A 20,897-nucleotide genomic window follows, 5' to 3' on the forward strand; every position below is an offset into this window, starting at 1 on the left:
TCTGAGTCCTAAAACATGATCTGTTTACACAGCTACCCCTTCCTCACGCCCAGACTGTATTTCAGTGGTCATGGGGCCAAACAAAAGACTCAGCTCTGTCCCTAAGAGCAAGCCAGCCTCAGCTCACCTGGCAGAAAGAGGGAGTAACCTCCTACCAGCCACAGAAGACTTCTCTGTGACACCAACGGCCGTGTCCCCAGTGCTACCGGGCATTGCTGCAGAAGGAGGGGTCTGACAGCCACCTTCCTCCCGCAGCTTTCCTCTTCTAAGCTAGCCTAGAGCATGCTCACAAACCTCTACTTGCCATCAAGACTGCAAGGACCCCTCGCCGGAGAGGATGTCCTGAGCTGCCTCCTGGGCACGGGAGCAGCAGCAAGGCAGAGGACCACCCTCGCCTGGAGCCTGGCTCTGCAGTACCAGGCACTGCCGAGCAGCCTCAGCACTGGTTTGCTTCAGTTTGTGTCTGCAGCATCCTGGTAGGAAGAGGAGCTCTGGCATGGGAGCTATTAGAGTGGGTGGCAGCAGATGGTGAAAACAGAGGGGATAAGAAAATAAATACAAAGAGGCTATCTTGAGGGTAGAAGTCGCCACATCAACACTCTGTTGATTACACAGTGTCTTTTCCCAAAGCCTAAACAAACATTGCTCGGTTCCCGGCGCACAAGGAAACGGCTCTGCCAAACGCGGGGGACAGACACTCGGGCACATGCAGCACCGTGCAGCCCCGGGAGGTGCTGCAGCCCTGCACCCCGCTCAGCCCTTCGTATCCCAACCCAGTGTTTTCAGGGGGATCTGCCTCATACAGTGCAGGGAAACCAAGGCCAGGAAAGGAACCTGTGTGTCCTGCTTCCTGGTTACCCACAATTTAGGCCAGTCCATCGTTCCATTAGCCTGTGCATGGGTGCAATACCACCACGTCTTCCCTTTCCATGGACACTAAAGCAGGACTGCATGGTGCTAACAGATGCTTTTGCCTGACATCTTCAGAAAAGCAAGTGCAAGACATTCCCGAGGGAAACGGAGAGAGACAATGCTGGGTCTACAGGGACTGTTCAGTGCTGTCTCACAGGAAAATCAATGTACCTTGTAAGTCACTGAATCACCCAGCAGCACAGCTGCTAATGTGAAGCAAAGCAATCCCTTTCACAGATCTCACATAACCTTGGACAGCAGGAGCCCATCTCTTGCTGATTATCACCCCAGGCCATTTGATTAACCCCTAAGTCTGGAGTCTGCAGCAGGACCATTTCTGCTTCTCTGGCCACCAGCAGCAGTGGGAAAGGTCTTTCCTTCTCATGCTCTTCCTGATAGCAGCCCTGACAGACCTCCAAGGAATAAAAGCATAGACTTGGGGAAAACAAGTCCCTCTAAAAGTGGAGAGAACCTGGCTCACCAGGCTGCACTATACACACACACACTGAGGACAACTCATTGGCAGCCAGAAGCCCCCAAAACCTGTAGCCCTTTTCAAAACCTCCCATCTGGGTCTGCAAGAGTGCTCCATGAGGGGAAATCAGAGGTGAAAGCAGTCTTTAAACATGCAATGTCTGGTTCAGGCAAAGGCAATTTATTATGTTAAGCACGTTATTAAAGGATCTAAAGCAACAGAGCAGAGATGTTCCAAGCAAGGTTTTAACTTCCCCAGCAAGGGGCTCCTGGGAGTCCTCTTGTTAATACTTTGCACGGGGTTGTCTGCAACCGAGCCTACGGTGAACATAAATGCCCCCTCAGTCCCCTTTCAGAGCTCGTTTCAGTTAAATCAATACAGCCATCGGGGAGACTTGAGGAAGCAAAGCTATTAGTGGGACCGCAGTTAATTCTGGGGAAAGAAACAAGCAACAAAAGCAATAAAACTGATGGATGGCTTATGCAGACACAATAACCCTTTCCTGTCTGGGTCCTGCAGCATGGCAGCCCATTGGAGGTGAGGATGCTCACTGAAGAAACCCTTCTTCCCCAGATTTTGCATGGTCTCTGCTTGGGATCAAAGTACTCCTGGACAGGTGCAGGGCAGAGGGCCATGGCACGGAGGTGGACACGGAGCTGGGAAGAGACGACAAGGCTGCTCTGAGGAACAGAGGGTGCAGTTCCAGGCTAGCACTGTATCACTGGAGCCCCCATCAGCACGCAAGAGCTCAGAAAGCTTGTTCCCAACCTCCTTTGGCAGCAGGACCTTCAGGGAATGGGGGAACATATGGTGACTCCAGCTTTGGGTGGGAATCATGGTCCAGCAGCACAGCTTTGCAGCTGAGCAGGAGTGACCCTCAGTGGCCCCTGTGGCACACAGTCGCCGGCACCTGAGAGGGGTCATTTTCTCTGCCACAGCAATGCCCCTTGGCAACAACGCACCAAGAAACCACACAGGCTCATGTCTCCCTTGTCTCACCAAGAAACCTCACGTCTGTCTTCCCCACACATGTCCCCATTGCTTCTGCCTCCTTGCATCATGCTAAATGTATGCCATAAGCATTGGGAGGGAAGGTGACTACCATGGTTTTGCTTTCTAAAGCACCTTAAACACCTGTAGGTGCTTGGAGAGAAACTCAGCAGCAGTAGCTGTAATGGCAGCGGTGTTAAAAGCAGCTCAGGAGACAGCAGAGCCTGGCTGACTGCCCGGTGCCCAGACCGGCACACAGAGAAGAGCTTGCCAGGTGACAGCTACATAGGAAATAACTGAGAAGATGTCGAGATAGAGGCTCTATAGCAAAGCCCACGGACTAAAAAGCAACACCAACACAAGCTGAAGGTCCTGCAAACTGGTAGTATCGTCATTTCTGAAATGGTAATGCCTATAAAAGTAGCAGAAATAAGTTTAATCATATTTGCTCCATCTACAGGCCTATCAATGTAATGTCATAGAAGACAACAGCAGTCAGAGACTTGCACCTCTCATCTCACAAAATATCAAACAACAAGATAGCACAGACTCAGAATGGGGAAACCAGCAGCAGACTGTCTCTGGCACTGAACCAGCTTCTCCTTCCAACAGCACCACAATTATTAAAAAGTCATCTGTGCAGCCTCTCATTTCTAAAGCTACACAGCTGTGGAAAACATCATCTCTCCACCCAACTAACCTCCAAGTCCGGGTCTCAGGCGGTTGTCGTATCCATCCAACAGCCTGTCCAGGATGCGGGTGAAAATGGTGATGTTATCTTTGCTGTCATCGACGACATCTGAAACATGCTTCTGAGAAAGCCTGGCACACAGGGGAAGAAAGAGGAAAAAACATCATCAGAAGAGAAACCTACTCTTTACATGCCCTGAACAGTTACTGGAAATGAAGGGATTTTGGTTCATGCTCCAGCCTGTGCTGCAGTGGGCCCTGAATTGCAGGATGGGGCACGCCTGTTGATAAGGTGATGTGCTTGCCCGACTCCCCACAGGGCATCTTGATCAACTCTCCTCTGGCCTCTGCCACCACAGCCCTCACCATGGAAGCTGAGGCATCCCCGCTGTCCTCTCCCCACCTTTCCATGCTCAGGGCCAGTGGCACCATGGGTAGCGGTTTAGGAGCCTTGTTTTTTCAGAAAGCCTTCGCTTGCCCCAGCATCCCTTGCCTGCCCCTAAGAAAGGGCATTTTATGAACAGAGGCTGTGGGAACCTCAGTTACTCAAGTGCCAGTATCTCCTTTTAGGCAGCATTGAAGAAGTGATGCCAGTTATTTACCATATTGAGCCATTTCCAAGTTATCTGCTCCTGGGAAGAGGGAAGGAAGAAAAGTAGGAATTCAGTAAAGCAGGCTTGAAGCCTGAGTCCATCATTAAAACTCTTCATGAACCATTTCTACGGTTTGTTGAACTTTCCCTGTTTATAAAACCAAATGAGTTTTCACGTTCCTATCTCTGCTCAACGCAAGAAGCCTGGAAGCCCCCAAATAAGATGATTTCCTCGGGGCATTTTCTGCCCCAGGTGGAATAAAATAAGTGGTAAATTTCTCAAACAAAGCTCATTTCACCAAACAAAATCTTCAATGCAGCTTTGCAAGCCCAGGGGGCTCAAATAATACATTTGCATTTTGCAACCATGACAGTCTCCCTTTCAATCAACAGAAAAGGAGCCTGTGAATACTTCTTAAACTGGCTGTCTCTAAAAGAGATTTCAGACAACACAGAGTACTCTGGTGCTGTGGCTCCAAGCACAGCTTTCCCCAGCAGAAATAGCTGTTAGGACCAAAACAAATGGAAAGACAGAAGATTAAGTAACAGAAAACCAAAAGAAAAATCTATAGAGATGCAGAGATTGCAAGGAAGATGGACGAGGAAATAAAAGAGACACCAATGAGGCCAAAAAAAGATTAAGAGGCACAGACAGGCAGTGGGATAGCTGAGGAAGTCCAGCCAGGCAGGGGCAGAAAAGGCTGCTGGAGCGGAGGGATCCTCATCCAGGAGCCCCTTGGGAGTGGGGCAGCCCCCACAGGCAAATCAGCCCCTAACCGGAGAGATAAGTGCCTGGGGAGCACTGCCCAGATGAAGACCACAAATGCAGCAAACTAGAGAGACACTGGTGCTGCAAGACGTGGGTTCAATTACCAGGAAGGGCACCTATGACACTCTGAAGCAGGGTCTCACTCCCCGCAGCTGGGGGAAGAGAAGCCCCTAAATTGTTGTTTTCTAACATTTCCTCCCCTTTTCTTTGCCTCCCCAGCCTCATCTTCTCTTGCTGCAGTTGATGTGTGCAGCCAATGGTTTAAGCATGCATCAGGAAGTAACTGGGGAAAAAAGAAAAAAAAAGATAGAGGAATATAATTTAAGGAGTTCAAAGCTTAATCCTGCTGCATCCCATTTGGTTAGACTAGTTACCCCTAACACTACTGGTCCATTTGTAAATATTCTGTGAAGGGTCAGTAGGGTGGCAAGTAGCAGAACTGGCTTGGAGTTTTCTATCAAAATGTTCTCCCAACAGAAAACCCAGCTTCTGTAAGATAAAAGAAGAGCAAAAAGTATTTTCTAGCAAAAGAGGAAAAATTGAGAGCAGGGTATGGGTATTTTTAGAGTCAGACTGAATCAATACTATTCAGCGTGCTGCAGCTAATTGAAATATTCCATTTTGGGCAATTTTGACATTAATTTGCGTCGGCATCAATGACCAAACACTCCGGGAAATTGCATTTCAAGTGCTTGAGGTTCGCCTCTCCAGGGATCGTATCCCACCTCTCACAAGGCCACTTGGCCTCTGGTTTTTAGCAAACCAATACCTGCTATCGTTGGAGAAGTGGTCAAGCCAGGAAGCTCAGCCGATAAGAGCCCAACAAAGGTAATAAAGTGCTTAAACTGCAGTTCCCATAGGGTATGGGGGGGTGAGGCATGGCCGGGAAAACACCCGTTCCAGCTGTAATGCAACCTATCAGATGTGAAACATCAAAACACCGCTGATATTACAAACTGCATCACACAGCCTTCAAGACTTCCCATTAGAATCAAAACAGTGGGTTTGGCTTTTCAGCTGGACTTGAAATATTTGGAATAGCTGAACTCCCTGCAGGTAAGTAGAATTTTGAGGAATTTAACAAATGCCTACTGTAATTAGTGAGGTTTCAATTGTACCAGCTTTCAATAGATGTCATGGTTAAAAGCAATCTGTACCAGTGTCTGCTGATGGGTATATAACCATCTATAACTTATGAATAGCTAGCATGCTCATGAAAGCTCATTCATTAATGTTTTATAAGCTATCTTTAAAAATTACCCATAATATAAAGAGCGAGAGGACAGATTTTTGTGAAGGAACTCCTGGCGGAGGCTCAGCAGTGATGGGAAAAATGAGTTTACAAATTTCAAAGCCATTTTACTTAGCCTGACATTTGAGGTTTCGACTTCAATGTGAGCAGCGTGGGATTCACTCAGGAGGCGCTGGGCAAAGAGCGGCACAGGCAGGGAGAGAGAAAGGTGCGGGCAAGGGACAGCCAGTAGCACCTCTGCCTGGCACCTGATTTGGGCTAATTCCCCAGTCCAGCCGAGGTCTGGGCTGGCTCACCTAACCTTAACATAAAGCTAACGCTCCCCTTTAGCAAGGTGTAAAAACAGGTCTCATTTATCTCTCTCAAAGCCCCAGTGAACAACTCTAAGGAATTGCAAAGAGGTATGGGGATCATCGTTTTAAAATAATTAAAAGCTTTAGGCAGGGAAGACAGAGGTTTACAGCAAATTTAATTAGGATAGGCTGGAGGAAAAGTCATTACCTCGCCACCCACCCCTGTGCACATGCTCTCTGGAGAGCTGGCTGCCACATCGGTTCACTAAGCTGCGAACAAGGGTCCCCTCGTACGCAGTTTAGGAAACAAATCCTCCCGCGGGCCAGAGCAGTATCCGCATGGCAGGCGGTGAGGGAGCAGCGGCAGCAGCATCAGTGAATATGTGATGGGAAGCGAAAGGGCAGCGGTGGGGAAGGCAGAGGCAGGGCTGCGGGCACAGGGGCTGCCGATACCCCCCGCAGCCGGCCTGGGGACAGGGACCAGCCCCAGCGGGCTGGAGGGGAAGGCGAGAGGCCAGTGCCCCGGGGCTGCCTGTGCCTAGGCAGGCAGGCAGCCGTACATCGATACGAGGGTCAGCACCTACATGTCAAGGCATGCTCAGGACACATTTGCTTATGCAAAGTTAGGTCCAAGCAGGTGAATCGGCGTGGGCAGGACAGGGTAGGAGCGTGCAGCTGGGCAAACGGCTGCACAGAGAGGGCTGCGTGGGTGAAGTAGGAGTGGCGGCATTGACATTCCTTCATGCGTGAAAATCCTTGATCGCTGCTGGACTTGTAACTCAGCAGACAGCATTTCAGCGTCCATACCTGGCACTCTAAAGGCTTTTCTAAATTTTTTATAGAAGTCATGTATTATTTGCATTTCTCTCCCTCTGCACAGAGCTCCTCCCTCCCCATGGCTGGCAGGCTGTGCTGGGGGAGTCTCTGCCTCCTTTCCTCGAAGGGCTCTCCGAGCTCACCAAGCCTCAGCAGAGGCTCCGGTGGGATGCAGAGGAGCGATGCAGAGCCTGTCATGGGCTAACAGGCTTTCGTCTTCTCCCGACAGCTCCCAGAGGCTGGGAAGGCGAGGCTGGTGGCAGCGCTCTCTGTGCCAGGACAGCCAGAGCCCGCACACGCAGGGACACCGACCCAGGCAGAGGGCAAGCAGCGTGCCCAGCCAGGGCTGGCCAGAGCCCCCCCTCCCCACGCTGCAGCAGATCAAGTGTGCTGCTCATGGGTCGTTACACCATAAACAGCCAAACAGCCGAAGCAGTTTCATTTTCTTTTCTTTAAAAGAGTATTAAAAAATTAAAGGGGGGGAGTCTCTCTTCCAGGTTAAAACTCATCCAAGCCAAGTCCTTGCCCAGAGTGAATTGTGCAGAAGCCAAATCTGAAAATTGGTTTTGTTGCAAAAATGCTGACAACTGTCCTTAGTGAGAGCACCTCAAATAATGCTAATGTAATAAGTCAGTTCAGCCACGAGGGACTGAACAGTCCCCGGGTGAAGGGCATGGGGACGGGGACAAGGGGAGGGTCAAACACAGCAGAGACACTTTTTAGTGCTTTGCCCTGGACTACATCACACAGGTACTGGCCCCGGGATATTCAAGCACAGCAAGAGGACTGCAGCCTTGGCCAACAGCCTCAGCGCTCACCACCTTACCCAGCATCAGCAGGGAGAGCCAAAACCAGGACTAGGACTCCAAGGCTAATGAGAGAGAGTGACCCCGTTCCTGGGAGCCTCGGCGCCATGGCGTCAGCACGTGGCGACCGGCAAGCAAGCCTCCAAAACCTGCCAGGGTGGGCACAGAGGGGAAGGAGAGAAGAGAAAAGAGATTTTATTTACCAGGAGGAAAGCAATCCACTTAGTTCAATTTTTCCCAGCAGTCAGTATTTCTGGGGTCCTGTATTTGAAGTCCAGAGACCCCCCAGGGACCAAAGGCAGCAGCATCCCCTGCAGCACTGCTGGCTCTGGGGAAGTTGCAGCACGGGGTCAGAGCCAAGCACGTACATACACATACAAACCCTCACCCCATCTTCACAGCACATCCAGCAGCTCCCCAGGTGCTTCAGCACCTGGTAGCAAGTGCATAGCTCCATTCCCAAAATGACCACACTGGTTCTTCTTCCACTCATCGCTTCCTCCTCCTCCTCACCCTCTACTCTCAGCCACCGCCCTCCCCTTGCAGTGGTTTCCAGCTCCCCTGCTACCTGTGCTGCCTTGGGGACACCCACACAGCAGAACCACTTGCAAAGTCTCAAGACCCATTTTTTCCAAACATTTTTTTCTGGACAGTTAGGCCCTCATTTAATTCTGGTAATGACACTGCCAGAAATTATTATTAAGTTTGGGCACTAAGGCCCAAGGTAGTGGGAGTGTTAAACTGTACTGCTCTTAGATTGCTCAGATTTTTCATTAATGCTCAGTTTTAGCTTTATTGTGATGTTATTGCACATTTAACTGCCTTCCCCTTTTATGTATCTCATTATGTTGATGCACCTTGGAACAGCACTGCCAAGCAACAGCCTGTATAAATACAGCTTGTCGTGACGTCTCCCCAACACGACACCTCATGTCTGGCACACATGGGAATCAGCCTAGCAGAGGCTCAGCACCACAGCAGGCAGGCACAACCGGCCAGTGTGAGCCCCCAAAGCCGTAAATGAAGGCTCACTTCAATCACAGCCTGCAGAAACCAGGGCAAGATGTTGTTGCCAGCCACATCTGACCTCTGGATTTCCCCGCTCAAGCACCAACATTGCAGAGCCTCGGGCAGCTTCTTCCAGCACGGAAGGAGATGCTGTGTTGAAAGCCAAATCCCAACACCTGAATGGCATTTCTCAGCTAGCGGAGGGTGCCCCAGGATGAAGGGGAAGGGTGAGCTATGCAAGTGCTACCAAGGAGCAGGGGTTTCTGCACATGGACATGGGAGACAGGAACTGCCAACAGAAATCCCATGCAGAGAGAGCGGGGAGCTCAGCCAAGCAGGATGGAAACACATGGAGATCACGGATATCATGTATGTGCCGCGACGTGTATCTGGCTACCGCTGCCACAGACGACTGGAAGAGGAGAAGGGGCACAAGGCCAGGCTGGGTCGTGTGTTATGCCACAATTCTGCATTTAGCTACCCCTGGTTGCCCCACAACACTTCAGCCCTACAGTCTTCCTGGATGCTGTGCCTAATCCTTGCTTTTTAGCTCAGCACAGCTCTAGGAGGACATGAGCTGCCATGCAGGCAGAAGGTAAGAGTCAGACACTGCAAGTCCTTATCCACTCACCTCAGCTTTTGTTCTGGCAAGATACTCACTAATGGCAGGCACAGGGGAAAAAAACCCAGCGTTGGGCCCTAGCATTGCCTTGCATAGAGCATACTTCAGACATGTTGCCTTTATCTTCTTTCCCATCACTCACTTAAAATCCTTGCAAATATCAATGCATGGATTAATTTTGTGCATGTGAGCATTTGCCAGTGTGCTCGGGCCTTATTTAATCAGGATATTACCTAGGGAAGCGCAGCCATCACACCAAAGGAGCACACGCTTACAGGAGGCTGCAGGAGCCTTCTGGCATAGGCACACCTACACCTCTGGTGAGACAAGCCCTGATTTGGGACGGCTCCTCTGGTGCCTGCTACCCTCCAGCTGAGAAGGGACACACAGTCTTGGAAATTCAAGTATTTGCTGATGAAGCACAAATTAAGAGGCTGAACATCTGTTCTGGGGGAAATTCCAACAGTTAAGGGAGACTCACTCCAAATCACAACAGGACAGCTAAAATGTTTGTTTCTTACAAGACAAATCCCAAACTCCTTCAATTAGCAGCTCCTCAACAGATTTCTTTTCAACTTTTCCCTTTCATTTCACTTAAACTTGCATATTATACAATAGGATTTAATTGATTTTTTTTTTCCCTAAGGCAATTTCAAACACTGGCCAAAAGCAAAAAAAAACATTGCTGGCTTCCCTCTCCCCTCCCCACACCACCACTGAAAAATTTCATTGAATTCAACATTTTCCCATTCAGCTGCTGATTTCAATAAATGGTTTGTTTTGGCAGAATTTGCACTGCCAGCAGTTTTTGACCAGGGACATCCACACAAACGAGGACCCTTTGGTTTTGCAGCAGGTGCCTCCTGGCTCTGCAGGAACTGTTGACTCCTCTAGATCATTTTGGACCATCTCTGTTAGATTTGGTGAGACCATGGGCTGGGGAGATTACACACCAAAGGTAGGACAGAGCAGCTGAAGAAAAGAGGAGCAGAAAATGGGGCAGCAAGGTAATTCAGAAAGAGTTAGGGTCAAGAACAGTGACAAAAGCCAGAAGCACATAGACCTTCCATGTAGGTGTATGTAAGACATGCCTGTCTGTGCCAAGAAGCTCTTAACAACCACATTTCCACCAAACCTTGTTCATACAGTTTTCCTTCAATATTATATGGAGATGAAGGTCTAATTTTCTACTTTGGGTAGTTCTGTCGAGGAAGGTGCTAGCCAAGGATAACAGGGCTGCTTGAATAAAGTTAATCTTGTGCTGAAGTCTCATCTCAAGCATCAGAACCAGTTCTGTATACCTGCACTGGGAGAAAAATCTGTTTTCACTACTTGCCCAGGTGACTACTTTGTCAGCCATGGCTCAGTTTGCTGGCACAGAGAATGCCCTCAAAATGGGGTGTGAGAGAACATGGATAGCTGGTTTGCTGTGGCTGCACTTGCAGACTCGTGAAGGACAACACAGCATGGAAAATAGCTTGGCACTGTTCTCTACCACTTTCCTTTGGTTCTTGTATCGTATTTTTCCTGGGGAGCTGGATAGAAGAGGCTGCGTGGCATTTTCCTTGTTCTTTGGCTCCTTTACACTTACAGATGGATTGAGAAGCAGACCTCGTCCTGAGGATTGTGGTTGACATTCCTGATTAACACAGGGGCTTTAACTGTTGGTGATGAACCCTGGTAGCCTTGTGACATTGAGTCAGGGCTGGCCAGGCAGTGCTAGGGGAGCAGCAGAAGGAACAACCCCTTCCAGCACTGGTGCTCATCACCCTATTGCCGGGCAGGAAACATGTCTCTGGAGGATGCAAGGTCGCTTTTGCAGAGGAGGAGGTTTCACCCTTCATACAGTTTAAAGGATCTTCCAGAGCTCCCCATAGCCAGAGCCTAGTGTGGTCCTCATGGCACAACAGCACTCAGCATCACCTCTCCCTTTCCTGGGGCTCTTCCTAGTCCAGGCTCAGCACCAACCACAGGGATGCACAAAATCTCAGCCAGTGCAAGTGCTTTATAAGCCCAATAGCTACTGGCCACAAAGTCTCTCTAATAAAAAGGTTTCTGGCCTGGCAGGTTTGTAAAACCAGTCCTGGTTTCAACAGCGCAGTAACAGCTCCTCAGATTTTAGCACAGAAGAGTCGCTCATGGAGAGGACTGCCTGTCCCATAGCAGTTACTGCTTGCGGCAGGGCAGGCAGGAAGGGGTCCCTCGGTGCGCAGCACCATCTTGAGCAAAGGAAAGCAATGGAAACACCCACGAGTGTGCCTCAGGAAAAGTAACACTGGGGCTCCTCCAGCCCAAACTGGTGCTGTCCTTGCAGAAGGCGCTTAAACAAAATGCTATTCAGCTGTCACTTCCCACTCAGGAAGGCTCTGAAACAGTCTACGTCTTGATCTGAATACTTGCAGGGATCCCTGATCCTCTGGGAAGGGGAGGGGGGATGCAGGCAACATGCATTTAACTGCATGTAACCGAGTGAGGGTTTAGGAATGTTAATTGAATGGTAATAGTCTTAAAGAAGAAAAAAAAAACCCAAAATCTCTTACTAGGTCTTGCTCAAAGGAAACTGCACAGTATCCGTGAAGAAAAAAGCAGAATGCAAAGATTTCTAAGCTCAGAAAAGAGTGGTACAACTCCTTAGACTGACCCCTCTTTCACATAAGTTAAAGAACATCACCCTATAGCTTCTGGTTCTCATCTATGCCTATGCAAGATGGAGCCTATAAGGATGGTGTGTGTTCAAAGCAGCTCTGCACTTCCTTCCTCCGTCTGTCCATTGCTTATTTCTTAATGGCACAGTTAGCAAATGCATTCATCACTAATTCTGCAGTTGCTGGTAACCTCCACAGCTGAATCAAATGCAGATTTTCTAAGAAGCCCTGCTAACACTTTGCAGCTGGAATCCAGCAATACTTGAAGTTTACAATTCTGGAGACTCTGGATTTTGGCAGGTGTCTTTATAACCACAGACCTAAAGGCATCATAAACATACAGACTCCTCCAATCTCCAGAGCATTGTAGCATAACAACACTCCTGAGAAATACAGCATTCCTGTTGGATGTGCAGTTTTAGAACGAGGAATTGGAAAAGCTTCTTTCTCCCCAAGACAGCAACATGCTCCAGTCCCTGCTCCTACCGAGGTGGGTTGAGGAACCAAAAAAGTGCTGGTACCTTCCAGATCAGCAAGGTACCCTAGTAACTATGTTATTGGGCATCTCCTGACTTGGCATACTGAGCCTGATCTTTTCAGAAATCCTTATTCTAGAAACCATTAAATATTCTGAAATGCCTTCCTAGGAAAGAGTGATTAGCGCAGGCTTACTGCTGACAAGGGAAAGACAGATAGAGCTCTGGAGGTGGAAACTGAAAGGTAAAGCTTGCAAAAAAATCTGGGAGAGCAGCCCAGAGAGGGGGAGACTGCAAGCATCAGAAAGGGGGGAGTAAAGACAGAAGAGACCCATAAACCCACCTGGGTACATTTGTAAGAGTCACATCAGTATCTCTCCCAAATTACTGCCTCCTTGGAACCTGCACAGGCAAGGGAACAATCTGATTCACTTAGCAATAGTTTCACGATGCAGGCGGCATTCATAAAGCAGCCCAAAGGATGTATTTGTCCCATCACTGCACCCAGAGATGCTGTGTAACTGCAGTGTCATTAGGTCAGCACACCCACGTGCCATGCACCTACACCAGTGGCGTGAGCTGAAGGAGTGCTGAGCACTTACAGCTCCCGCTCAGCCCACAGCCCCCAGGACCTGCAGCTGCTCCACATCTTTGCCAAGTCAGGTATCTCAGGGAGAGTTGTGCAATGAGGAGCTGATGCTGGGAAGCCAGCTGGAAAACAGACTGGAAAGTAGAGGCAGCCTCAGTACAAAAGCCCAGATACAAGCGCTTCCATGCAAGGAGCAGAGGGTGATCTAGACCTGGTGGGTGCCAAGCACATCCACTCACCTGCACAGTAGCGCAGCCAAGCACAGCACTATAGGTGACCTCACAACACCTGCATATTTACCCCCAAAGTCAGGTGCACTTGCACAGCACAAGAAGCTCCTTAAAGCCCTTCCTCATTGCACTGGAGCCTCTGCAAAACAGGTCCCAGGCATCAGGAGAGGTCCTCTGCCACCTCTCAAGAATTCCAAAATCATCCAGACTGCATGGGCTATGCTCTGCCCAACCGTCCCCGATTCTCCGTGAGCACACCAGCCTTGTGGTGGTCACTGCTATGCCTCTTCTAGTGCTTCTTCAGGTAAAGCTCCAAGCTCTCTCTGCAGAGACGGGCAGCCAGCAAGCGCTCAGTGCAGCAGCAGCAGGAGCAATAAATGCAGGCGATGCACATGCTGCTCTCTGTGGGGAGGTTTTGCTTCAGTTCTCAATCACTTCAGCTAAAAAGGAGGGTCCCCTGGAATAAAACTGTCTTTTTCTTTGAGGGCAGGGGCAGCGATGAGCAGACATGGTTTATCTGGAAGCCTGGAAATGACGGAATAAGACACCGTGGTGTTTCACAAGACCCTTGTCCTACTGGTTGTTTGCTTCCCTTTGTTCTGAAATGAGCTAACTGGGATACACGCATACACTGCACAACGCAGGCAGAGACACCCAAGCCGGCGCATACTGGAAGCCGTCCAGCCCTGCCAGCATCACGCTCTACCTGCACCAGCCAGCACAGGGGAAGGCTGGGTTTGTCAGCCTGGACCAAGGGGAGTGCTCTGCTTCCAGATTTCTCCGACTTGCCTCTCAGTTTAGCGATGCTTTGTGCCGTACAGATGCTGGGGAAGGCCAGAAGGTACTACAGCGTTTTATAGGCATCGGAGAACAAGAAACAGGCAGCAGTACCTCCGCCTACCTGAATCAAACTTAGTGTTTACCATCGACTTAGAGCACTGGCTCACAGCAAGAGGCACATGGCAGAGGAACCACACAGTCTTCAACTCACAAGCATGAAAATGTTTGTGCTTACCTACCCGAGAGGCACACATTGGCTCGTCCCCACAAACACACACACTGCACAAGCCATGAACAACCTTCCCATGAATCTGCCACACACATAAGGTATGAGGCACACGTGAGGGTTACCGAATGTGTTGTCTGCAGCTCTGCAAGAGATGCCAGCAGAAAAGAACACTCGGAACCAGAGGAACAAGGCAAAGAAATTAAAGGTTCAGACCAACATGGAAATCTTGGGAGCAAGCCTTAAAGTGGATCTCTTCTGGAGAAAGCTGGTAACAGAGAAACAAGCTCTGTGCCCAACTCCCAACCCAGCTTTAATTTTTCAAAATGAGAAGCTGCTTGACAGTTTTTCCTCATCAAAACAAAATTAATCCCAGTATTGCATCTCTCTACTCAAAAACACATCCAGAGGGACTGTAGAGTGATTCACACCCACAACCGCTATGGGAAACCGTTTGCACTCAAAGTGTAACAAGCCAACACTGATTCACCCACATAATTACAGGCAGACACTGATTCACAGCTACTGCAACTGCAGACAGACTGACTCACAATCAAAGCAACTGCAGACAGACTCAGGCTCACAAGCACAACTGGAAATACAACCGTGCTGACAATACCCACAGTCTGCAATCATATGTACGCACAAATCCTTGGGAAACTAGCTAGCACCCTAACCAATGCAAATACGGTTAGCCAAGCCCTGCGCTTTTTGCTGGTGCTCTTGACCTTCACCCCACAGCCATCTTTCCTTCACCGACGGAACAATATCCACGCCTCAGCAGTTGTTCCTTCCCTGACAGCCCTCGCACTTGCCAAGCACAACTGTGAAAGCCTGAACCCAGGAGCAGAGCCGTATGATGCATATTCAGACACACGATGCATACAGGCACAGTAAGTGTATATGGTGCAAGACATCAACGTACATCCACTTTGATACCATATATCTGTGCACTGACTGTGCTGACTTAGTGTTTCCAGAATATAAGTAAATGCAAGCCAAGTATAATACATTTAGCCCACGGGCAAAGGAGATGGCAAAAGACTCACCACTGGGCAAAAGCTTGAAAGGCAGGATTATTTACTACACTCTCTGGCTGGGTATGTAATTATGTCAGCGTTCAGCCTGGGTATTGTGCTACTTTTTGTAAACAGTTGGCAGGAATACTCCTACTGAGATGACGGGCTGGGCTGCTTCTCCAGTGTTGAGAGGAGCAGGCTGAAGAGGGCAAGGTTTACTTCGAGAAAAAGAAACTGAGGTGAAAGAATGGATTAAGCAGGAAAAGATGAAGGAGAAGCTGAGAGTGAAGTGGGACAGGCAGCAGTCTACAGACAACGAAGAAAGAGGAGAGGAGAAAGAACAGGAGGAAAGCTGCATGATGCAGACTTGTGATAAGAAGCTCCAGAAGCGAAGAAAAGCAGCAGCCTCCCAGTGCTGAGCGTGTCTCGCAGCAGTGCAGACAATGCATCTGTGCATACCCACACGCTGAGCTCTGCTGCACGCTGTGAACCTGGAGGAGATTCCAGGGGAAAGGACGAAGCCTCCAGCCAAGCATGTGCCGAGGGGGCCAGGTGCAGCCGCAACCCCTCCAGCTGCTCAGAGGTCTCTCGGAAAAGAGCAGGAACGTCAGGCTCGCGCACTCCTGCCTCTGTGCATGTGTGTGTGTGCGCGCTGCAGGGCACCCGGCCACCACAGGCACAGGCTGAAGGGCAGGCTGGCAAACTCCACCAAACCAGCATCACCTCAAAACCGCCTGAAATCCTTTATCCTCCAGGGCAAAGCAAAAGTTAAGCGATGGACTACAGAAAGGAGAGGACTTGCCTGAACCACATGTAGCGTCTTCTAGTTGTAGGCTGGACCTGCATCACCCCCTGTTATTTTTCTTCTTCACACTCCCCACAAGGAAGCTAAGAGGACCAAGAGGTGAGGGAGCAAACCTGCTCTGCTAACAACTCAGGTGAGCAGCTACTCAGAGCTGCTCTGGCCGGCTAGCCCACAACAGCGAGAGTCTCACGGAGGATCCCGGTTCTCCGTTTCTGTCTGAGGACGCTGCTGCGTTTGCAGCCAGTCAGCAGCAGATTCAGGGGAGAGACTACAGATGCAATTGGCCAGGGAAATGAACTATTTGTTCAATTACACTTCTCTTGTCCAGACGAGAATTGTTCTGGCGGAAGGCTGAGCGAGGAACAATGGATAAGTGTTGCAGTGGGGACTGTCTAACGCTTAATTGCATTACGCTACTCCTTTTTAATGATCCATATCTCAGTCCTAGTAACTCTGGGGGGGAGGAAGAAAGATCTGGAGCTCTTTTCCCTTTCCTCCCATACCAGCCTCAGAGACTGCAGCCCCCAAAACTCCTTTTCCTCTCCCCCCTTTCCTCCCCACCCCGACACAGCATCAGTGCCCATTAGGCCTGGCTGCAGGATTCAGGGGGAAATTTGACTTTGCTTTACTACACCGTTCTCCCTGCTCAGCCCTTCCGCTGCATTCATCGTCCGGCCCTAGGAACGGGGCTCACTATTGTCCTCGTCCAGACATCTTCCATCGCAGCCGCTTACACCTCTGCCCGCTCTCCAGCCAGCAGTGCCAGGCGGGCGGGCTGCAGCCCCGGGGGTCCCCAGCGGGGGGGACCCCGGCACGGCTCGGGCGGCCGCTCTGCTCCGGAGCAACACGCTCCGGAGTTGCTGCGGGAGCGGAGATGCTCCGACGCCGCGGCCGCCCTCCCGAGCCCCCCCGCCCGGGGGAAGCGAGCAGGGCAGACCCCCCCTTCCCCCGCGGGGCCGCTGCTCCCCCTATTGTTCACCGGCCCGTGCACAATAGCCGGGGGGCGGCGCAGCACCCGGGAGCCCCAACCCCGGCCGGGGCGTCCGCACTGCCCCCCGCGCCCCCCCCCCCAGCCCCAGCCCCCGGCGGGCCGGTTATTTGCCGCTCGGCGCAGCTGCCGGGGAGGCGCGGAGCGGAGAGGGGAGACCCCGGGGGAGCAGGGACGCGAACCGCCGCCGCGCCCCGCACGCACTCACCGCCGCGCCGGCTGCCCCAGCGGGGGGCGGCCGGAGCCCGCTCCGCTCCGCAGCGCTCCGCGGGGCTGCGCGCCCCCGAGCCCGCCGTGCCGCCCGGCCGGGGCTGCCAGCCGCCGCCTGCGCGCTCCTCCGGCCGCGGCGAGGGAGGGAGGGAAGAGAGAGAGAGAGGGAGGGAGGGAAGCAGCATCCCCCCGCCTTCCTCCTCCTCCTCCTCCTCCTCCCCGCGCCCCGGAGGAGGGTTTACCCACCCGCTTTGTGCGGAGCAGCCCTCCCCGCGGCGCGGGCGGCGAGGACGGGTCGCTGCCTCCCTCCCTGCCCCGGCTTGGGGCCGCCACCCCCGGCCTCACAGCACCGCGGCAGCCCCCGCCATCCTTCCAGCGCAGGAGGATGAGCAGAGCAAGGCTGGCTGCTCCCAACGTCTACCTGTTGAAGGGGGGAGCTCCCCAAGGCGCTGGTGCTCTGCAAGGAGGTGGCCAGCAACCCAAGGGGTGCGCTGCGCCCCAGCTCCTGCCAACCTGCCTCCTCGCTGCAAGGCCTGGCCGAATCCCCCGGTCTGCCGGCGGGGCAGGGAAGTTTAGCCCGCAACTTGGAATTGCCGAGGTTTATATCGCAAGAGAACGGCACGCAGAGGAAAACAAATGCGGAGAAGGGGGGGAGGAGGAGGAGAGGTTAAAACGCAGCAAGGAGCAGGCAGTGAAAACAAGGGCAGATTCAACGTGGCAGTGCGGGAATCCCAGAGGAAGGGCAATGAGAGATGCGCCGGACAGAACTGGCTGGCCTTTGGAGGTTTTGCGGAGCCACACGACGGTGAAGCTGGGAAGGCGAAAGCTGACAGTAAGGCGCACTCAAAATATATTGTCCCTGCAGAGCTCTCCTTGTTAAACACGCACTGCAAGGCTCAGCCGCAGCTGTGACTCCAAGGTACATAACCATTACTCCATCACTGAGGATGCGGGATGAGATAAAGGATCGTAACTGCAGGCATTACTGACCACCCCAAAATTCCTCTAAAATACTCTTGGCTTTGAATACTTAAAATAACATGCAAACTTACTTCAGGGCAAGGGCCCTCAAGGCAGGAGTGATTAAATCCAGTTTAACTGTCAGTTCTCTGCATTTTGATATCAGAAACTGACCCAGTTCTTGCTTCCAGGAGAAAGTTAGGCGCAATCACTGTTCTACCTTATCCCTACAGACCATAGCCATCCCGACTTTGGTGAGATAGGAGCATTCATCATGACTCGTTTCTGGACAGTAGGAAGAGAGCATAGGCTCTCTTTCAAAGCAAAATTTCAGCTCCTTATGATCTGAGCATGGGCTTTACTAATCCAGGTATCCAGACTTACATCTGTTAGCAGCAGTTCAAATGCCAGCAGAGTTCTGCTTTCCTCTGCTGAATAGGGGCCATAGGCAAGACCTGATGAGCCTCACAAGATCTGAAGACCAACATCTTGGGCAAAAACTGAGCTTAGTCCAAGACAGTGCCCCCCAATCAAATCTGACATCTCTTAAACCAGAGGAGGATGAGTCCTTAGTGTTACTGCAACACTTGGCTCTCTTACAGGAACTTTGTGGCTACCACAAACTGTATTCTCCAGCCCTCAAAACCACAACCAACCCTAGACAATGGAGATTAAATACTCACAGGACAATTCTGAAGCATCAGCAACAAGGCCTTCAAGTTATTATTTTCTGATCTCTGAAAGATACTTTGCCTGAGCTGCAGGGACCTTGCTTTTGAGATCTCACGTGGGCAGCCAACATTTTAATTGTCCTTAGACTGCTCATACATGAATAACAGCAACCAGTACATGGTGTGGGGCTGGTCCCATTTAAAAAAAAGTCTGTTTCTACATTGAATTCCTCCTGCCATAATGTAAAGCATCACTCAAGACAGCTGTGTGTGCATGCCAGCAGAGGAGCTTTTTTGCTGGTCTCCCCAGCTGGGACAAATCATAGGATCATAGGAAAATTCACATTGGAAGGGATTTCAGGACATCATCTAGGCCAACTTCCTACTCAAAGCACGGTCAGCTAAGGAAGAGCCCCGTGAGCAACACAAGTTGGCCATACTTATTTACACTGAATTTCTGCTTACATCTAAGTTTGCTCCAAGGCACATCTTCCGTTCCTGATTTATATGCTTGTGAACACAAAAGCATTGGCAAGGGAACAGGGAAGAGCTCAGAGGGAGTCCCAAGGCACAGCCATTCACTTGGCTAAAAGCCCCAAGGATCTGGTCCACCATCTTCCCACCGGAAGGCAACACTCCATTGGAGAATATCACTGAGATGACCATGCCCAGAGGTGGGACCAGACACAGGACCTGCCTGACCCAAGAACATTGGTTGCCTGGAGGCCGAGAGCAGAAGAGGCCCTAATACTTGTTCTTCCTCCTTTCCAAACTGACTCAGCTTCTGGCATGAACTGCCTTGGATATGAGAAGAGGCATGAAACAGAATCAGCGAGACAAGCATATCCGGAGACAGAAATGACTCAGGATTTTAAATGGCTCATGTTGAAGAACATTCCAAGTTTTACAGATTTAAGTAGTGCTAACAATAGTCACAGGCAATGGAAACCATGCTTCTCTTGAGGCCTGTTCATCCATGAGCCACAGCCATACAGAATTCCCCAGGAGCAACATATCTCACTCCACTCTAAGATGCCTTCTCCAAAGACTGCCTCCTCCACTCACATGTCTCCTCTGACACTGCCAGCAGCCTGAAATAGTCTTGGGCACGAGGCCCTTTATTGGAAAAGTTTTTCCAAGAATCTAAAAATCAAATGAAATCCCTCCCCTTGTAGCCACACCACATGCCAAGTTCTCCTTACAAAGGTGGGGAAGTGGCCATAACTGGGGTCAGACAGGAAAGAAAGCACAAGGTAAGGAATTACAAGGAATTACTCACATGAACAGTGAGTTGCTATGAGCTGAGCAAGAGCACCTAAAAAGCACCCTAAATGAGGAGGTCAGTGGACATGCACATTGCAACCCTTTCCGCCCCTCCGGATGTGCTGATCCACACCATATCAGCTCATGCAAATCCCTGGCAGAGCAGGCACCTGTGCACCACAGCAAGACCTGCTTCGGGCTGCCAAACAGCAATAATCAAAATCTCCACCAGTCAAATCCCTCCTGGATTATAGAGGCTGCACCAGACCGTATCCAAAGCCTGGCATGATCTGTGCCCCTTATGGTTTGGCTGCAACAATAAAGGCTGGCTGGCTCACCCCACCAGCTAGCCCTGCAGAGACGGCAAGGGAGGCCCTGTTAACGACAGAGGCGGTGGAAGCGTCCTTCATCCCAGCCAGTGCCAAAAGCCAACTGACCTGTAAGGGAGGGGAGAACTCCTACCATCTGGATAGCGCATGGTGACAGAGTTAAAGACACAAGGGCTATTCAGCAGTAGCACAGGATGGCTTCGAACGACAGGGGATGCTGTCGAGGAGTGGGGGAGAGGCTCTGGCCAAGGAAGAAGGCATAGCTAGCTCAAGAAGTCCAGCTTTAAACAACCTTTTCTTTGGAGGGTTGGAGTAGTGTTATCAATAGCTGGCATTAGCTACCTGGAATTGTCTTGATTTCTGCTCTGTTCAGAAGGGAAGGTAACCCTCCACTAAGAGCATCAGTCTCTGTGGATACATCCATCAATTTAGGAGGCATAAAAACATCTTGTGAAACCTGTAAGCAATTATCTTTTAATGC

At 50.8% G+C, this 20,897-nt stretch overlaps 1 protein-coding gene across 3 annotated transcripts in view; it reads right to left on the reverse strand.

Moving 5' to 3' along the window:
- Positions 1-17,767, reverse strand: part of GABRA3 (gamma-aminobutyric acid type A receptor subunit alpha3) — a 78,756-nt gene extending 60,989 nt beyond the window's left edge. Inside the window, exons 1-3 of one of the 3 annotated variants that reach the window (XM_029996743.1) lie at positions 17,615-17,767; positions 7,616-7,744; positions 3,078-3,199 (exon numbers count right to left, since the gene is read on the reverse strand). In XM_029996743.1, coding sequence (XP_029852603.1) covers positions 3,078-3,199; positions 7,616-7,704 — 211 coding nt within the window. In that variant the 5' untranslated portion in view covers positions 7,705-7,744; positions 17,615-17,767. Of the gene's footprint in view, positions 1-3,077; positions 3,200-7,615; positions 7,745-15,992; positions 16,157-17,191; positions 17,320-17,614 lie in introns of those variants that run through there. The other 2 variants (XM_029996744.1, XM_029996742.1) reach the window with 2 other exon arrangements.
- Positions 17,768-20,897: the final 3,130 nt, after the last annotated feature.

Source organism: Aquila chrysaetos, chromosome 21 (genome assembly GCF_900496995.4).
Source record: "Aquila chrysaetos chrysaetos chromosome 21, bAquChr1.4, whole genome shotgun sequence".
Classification (NCBI taxonomy): Eukaryota; Metazoa; Chordata; class Aves; order Accipitriformes; family Accipitridae; genus Aquila; species Aquila chrysaetos.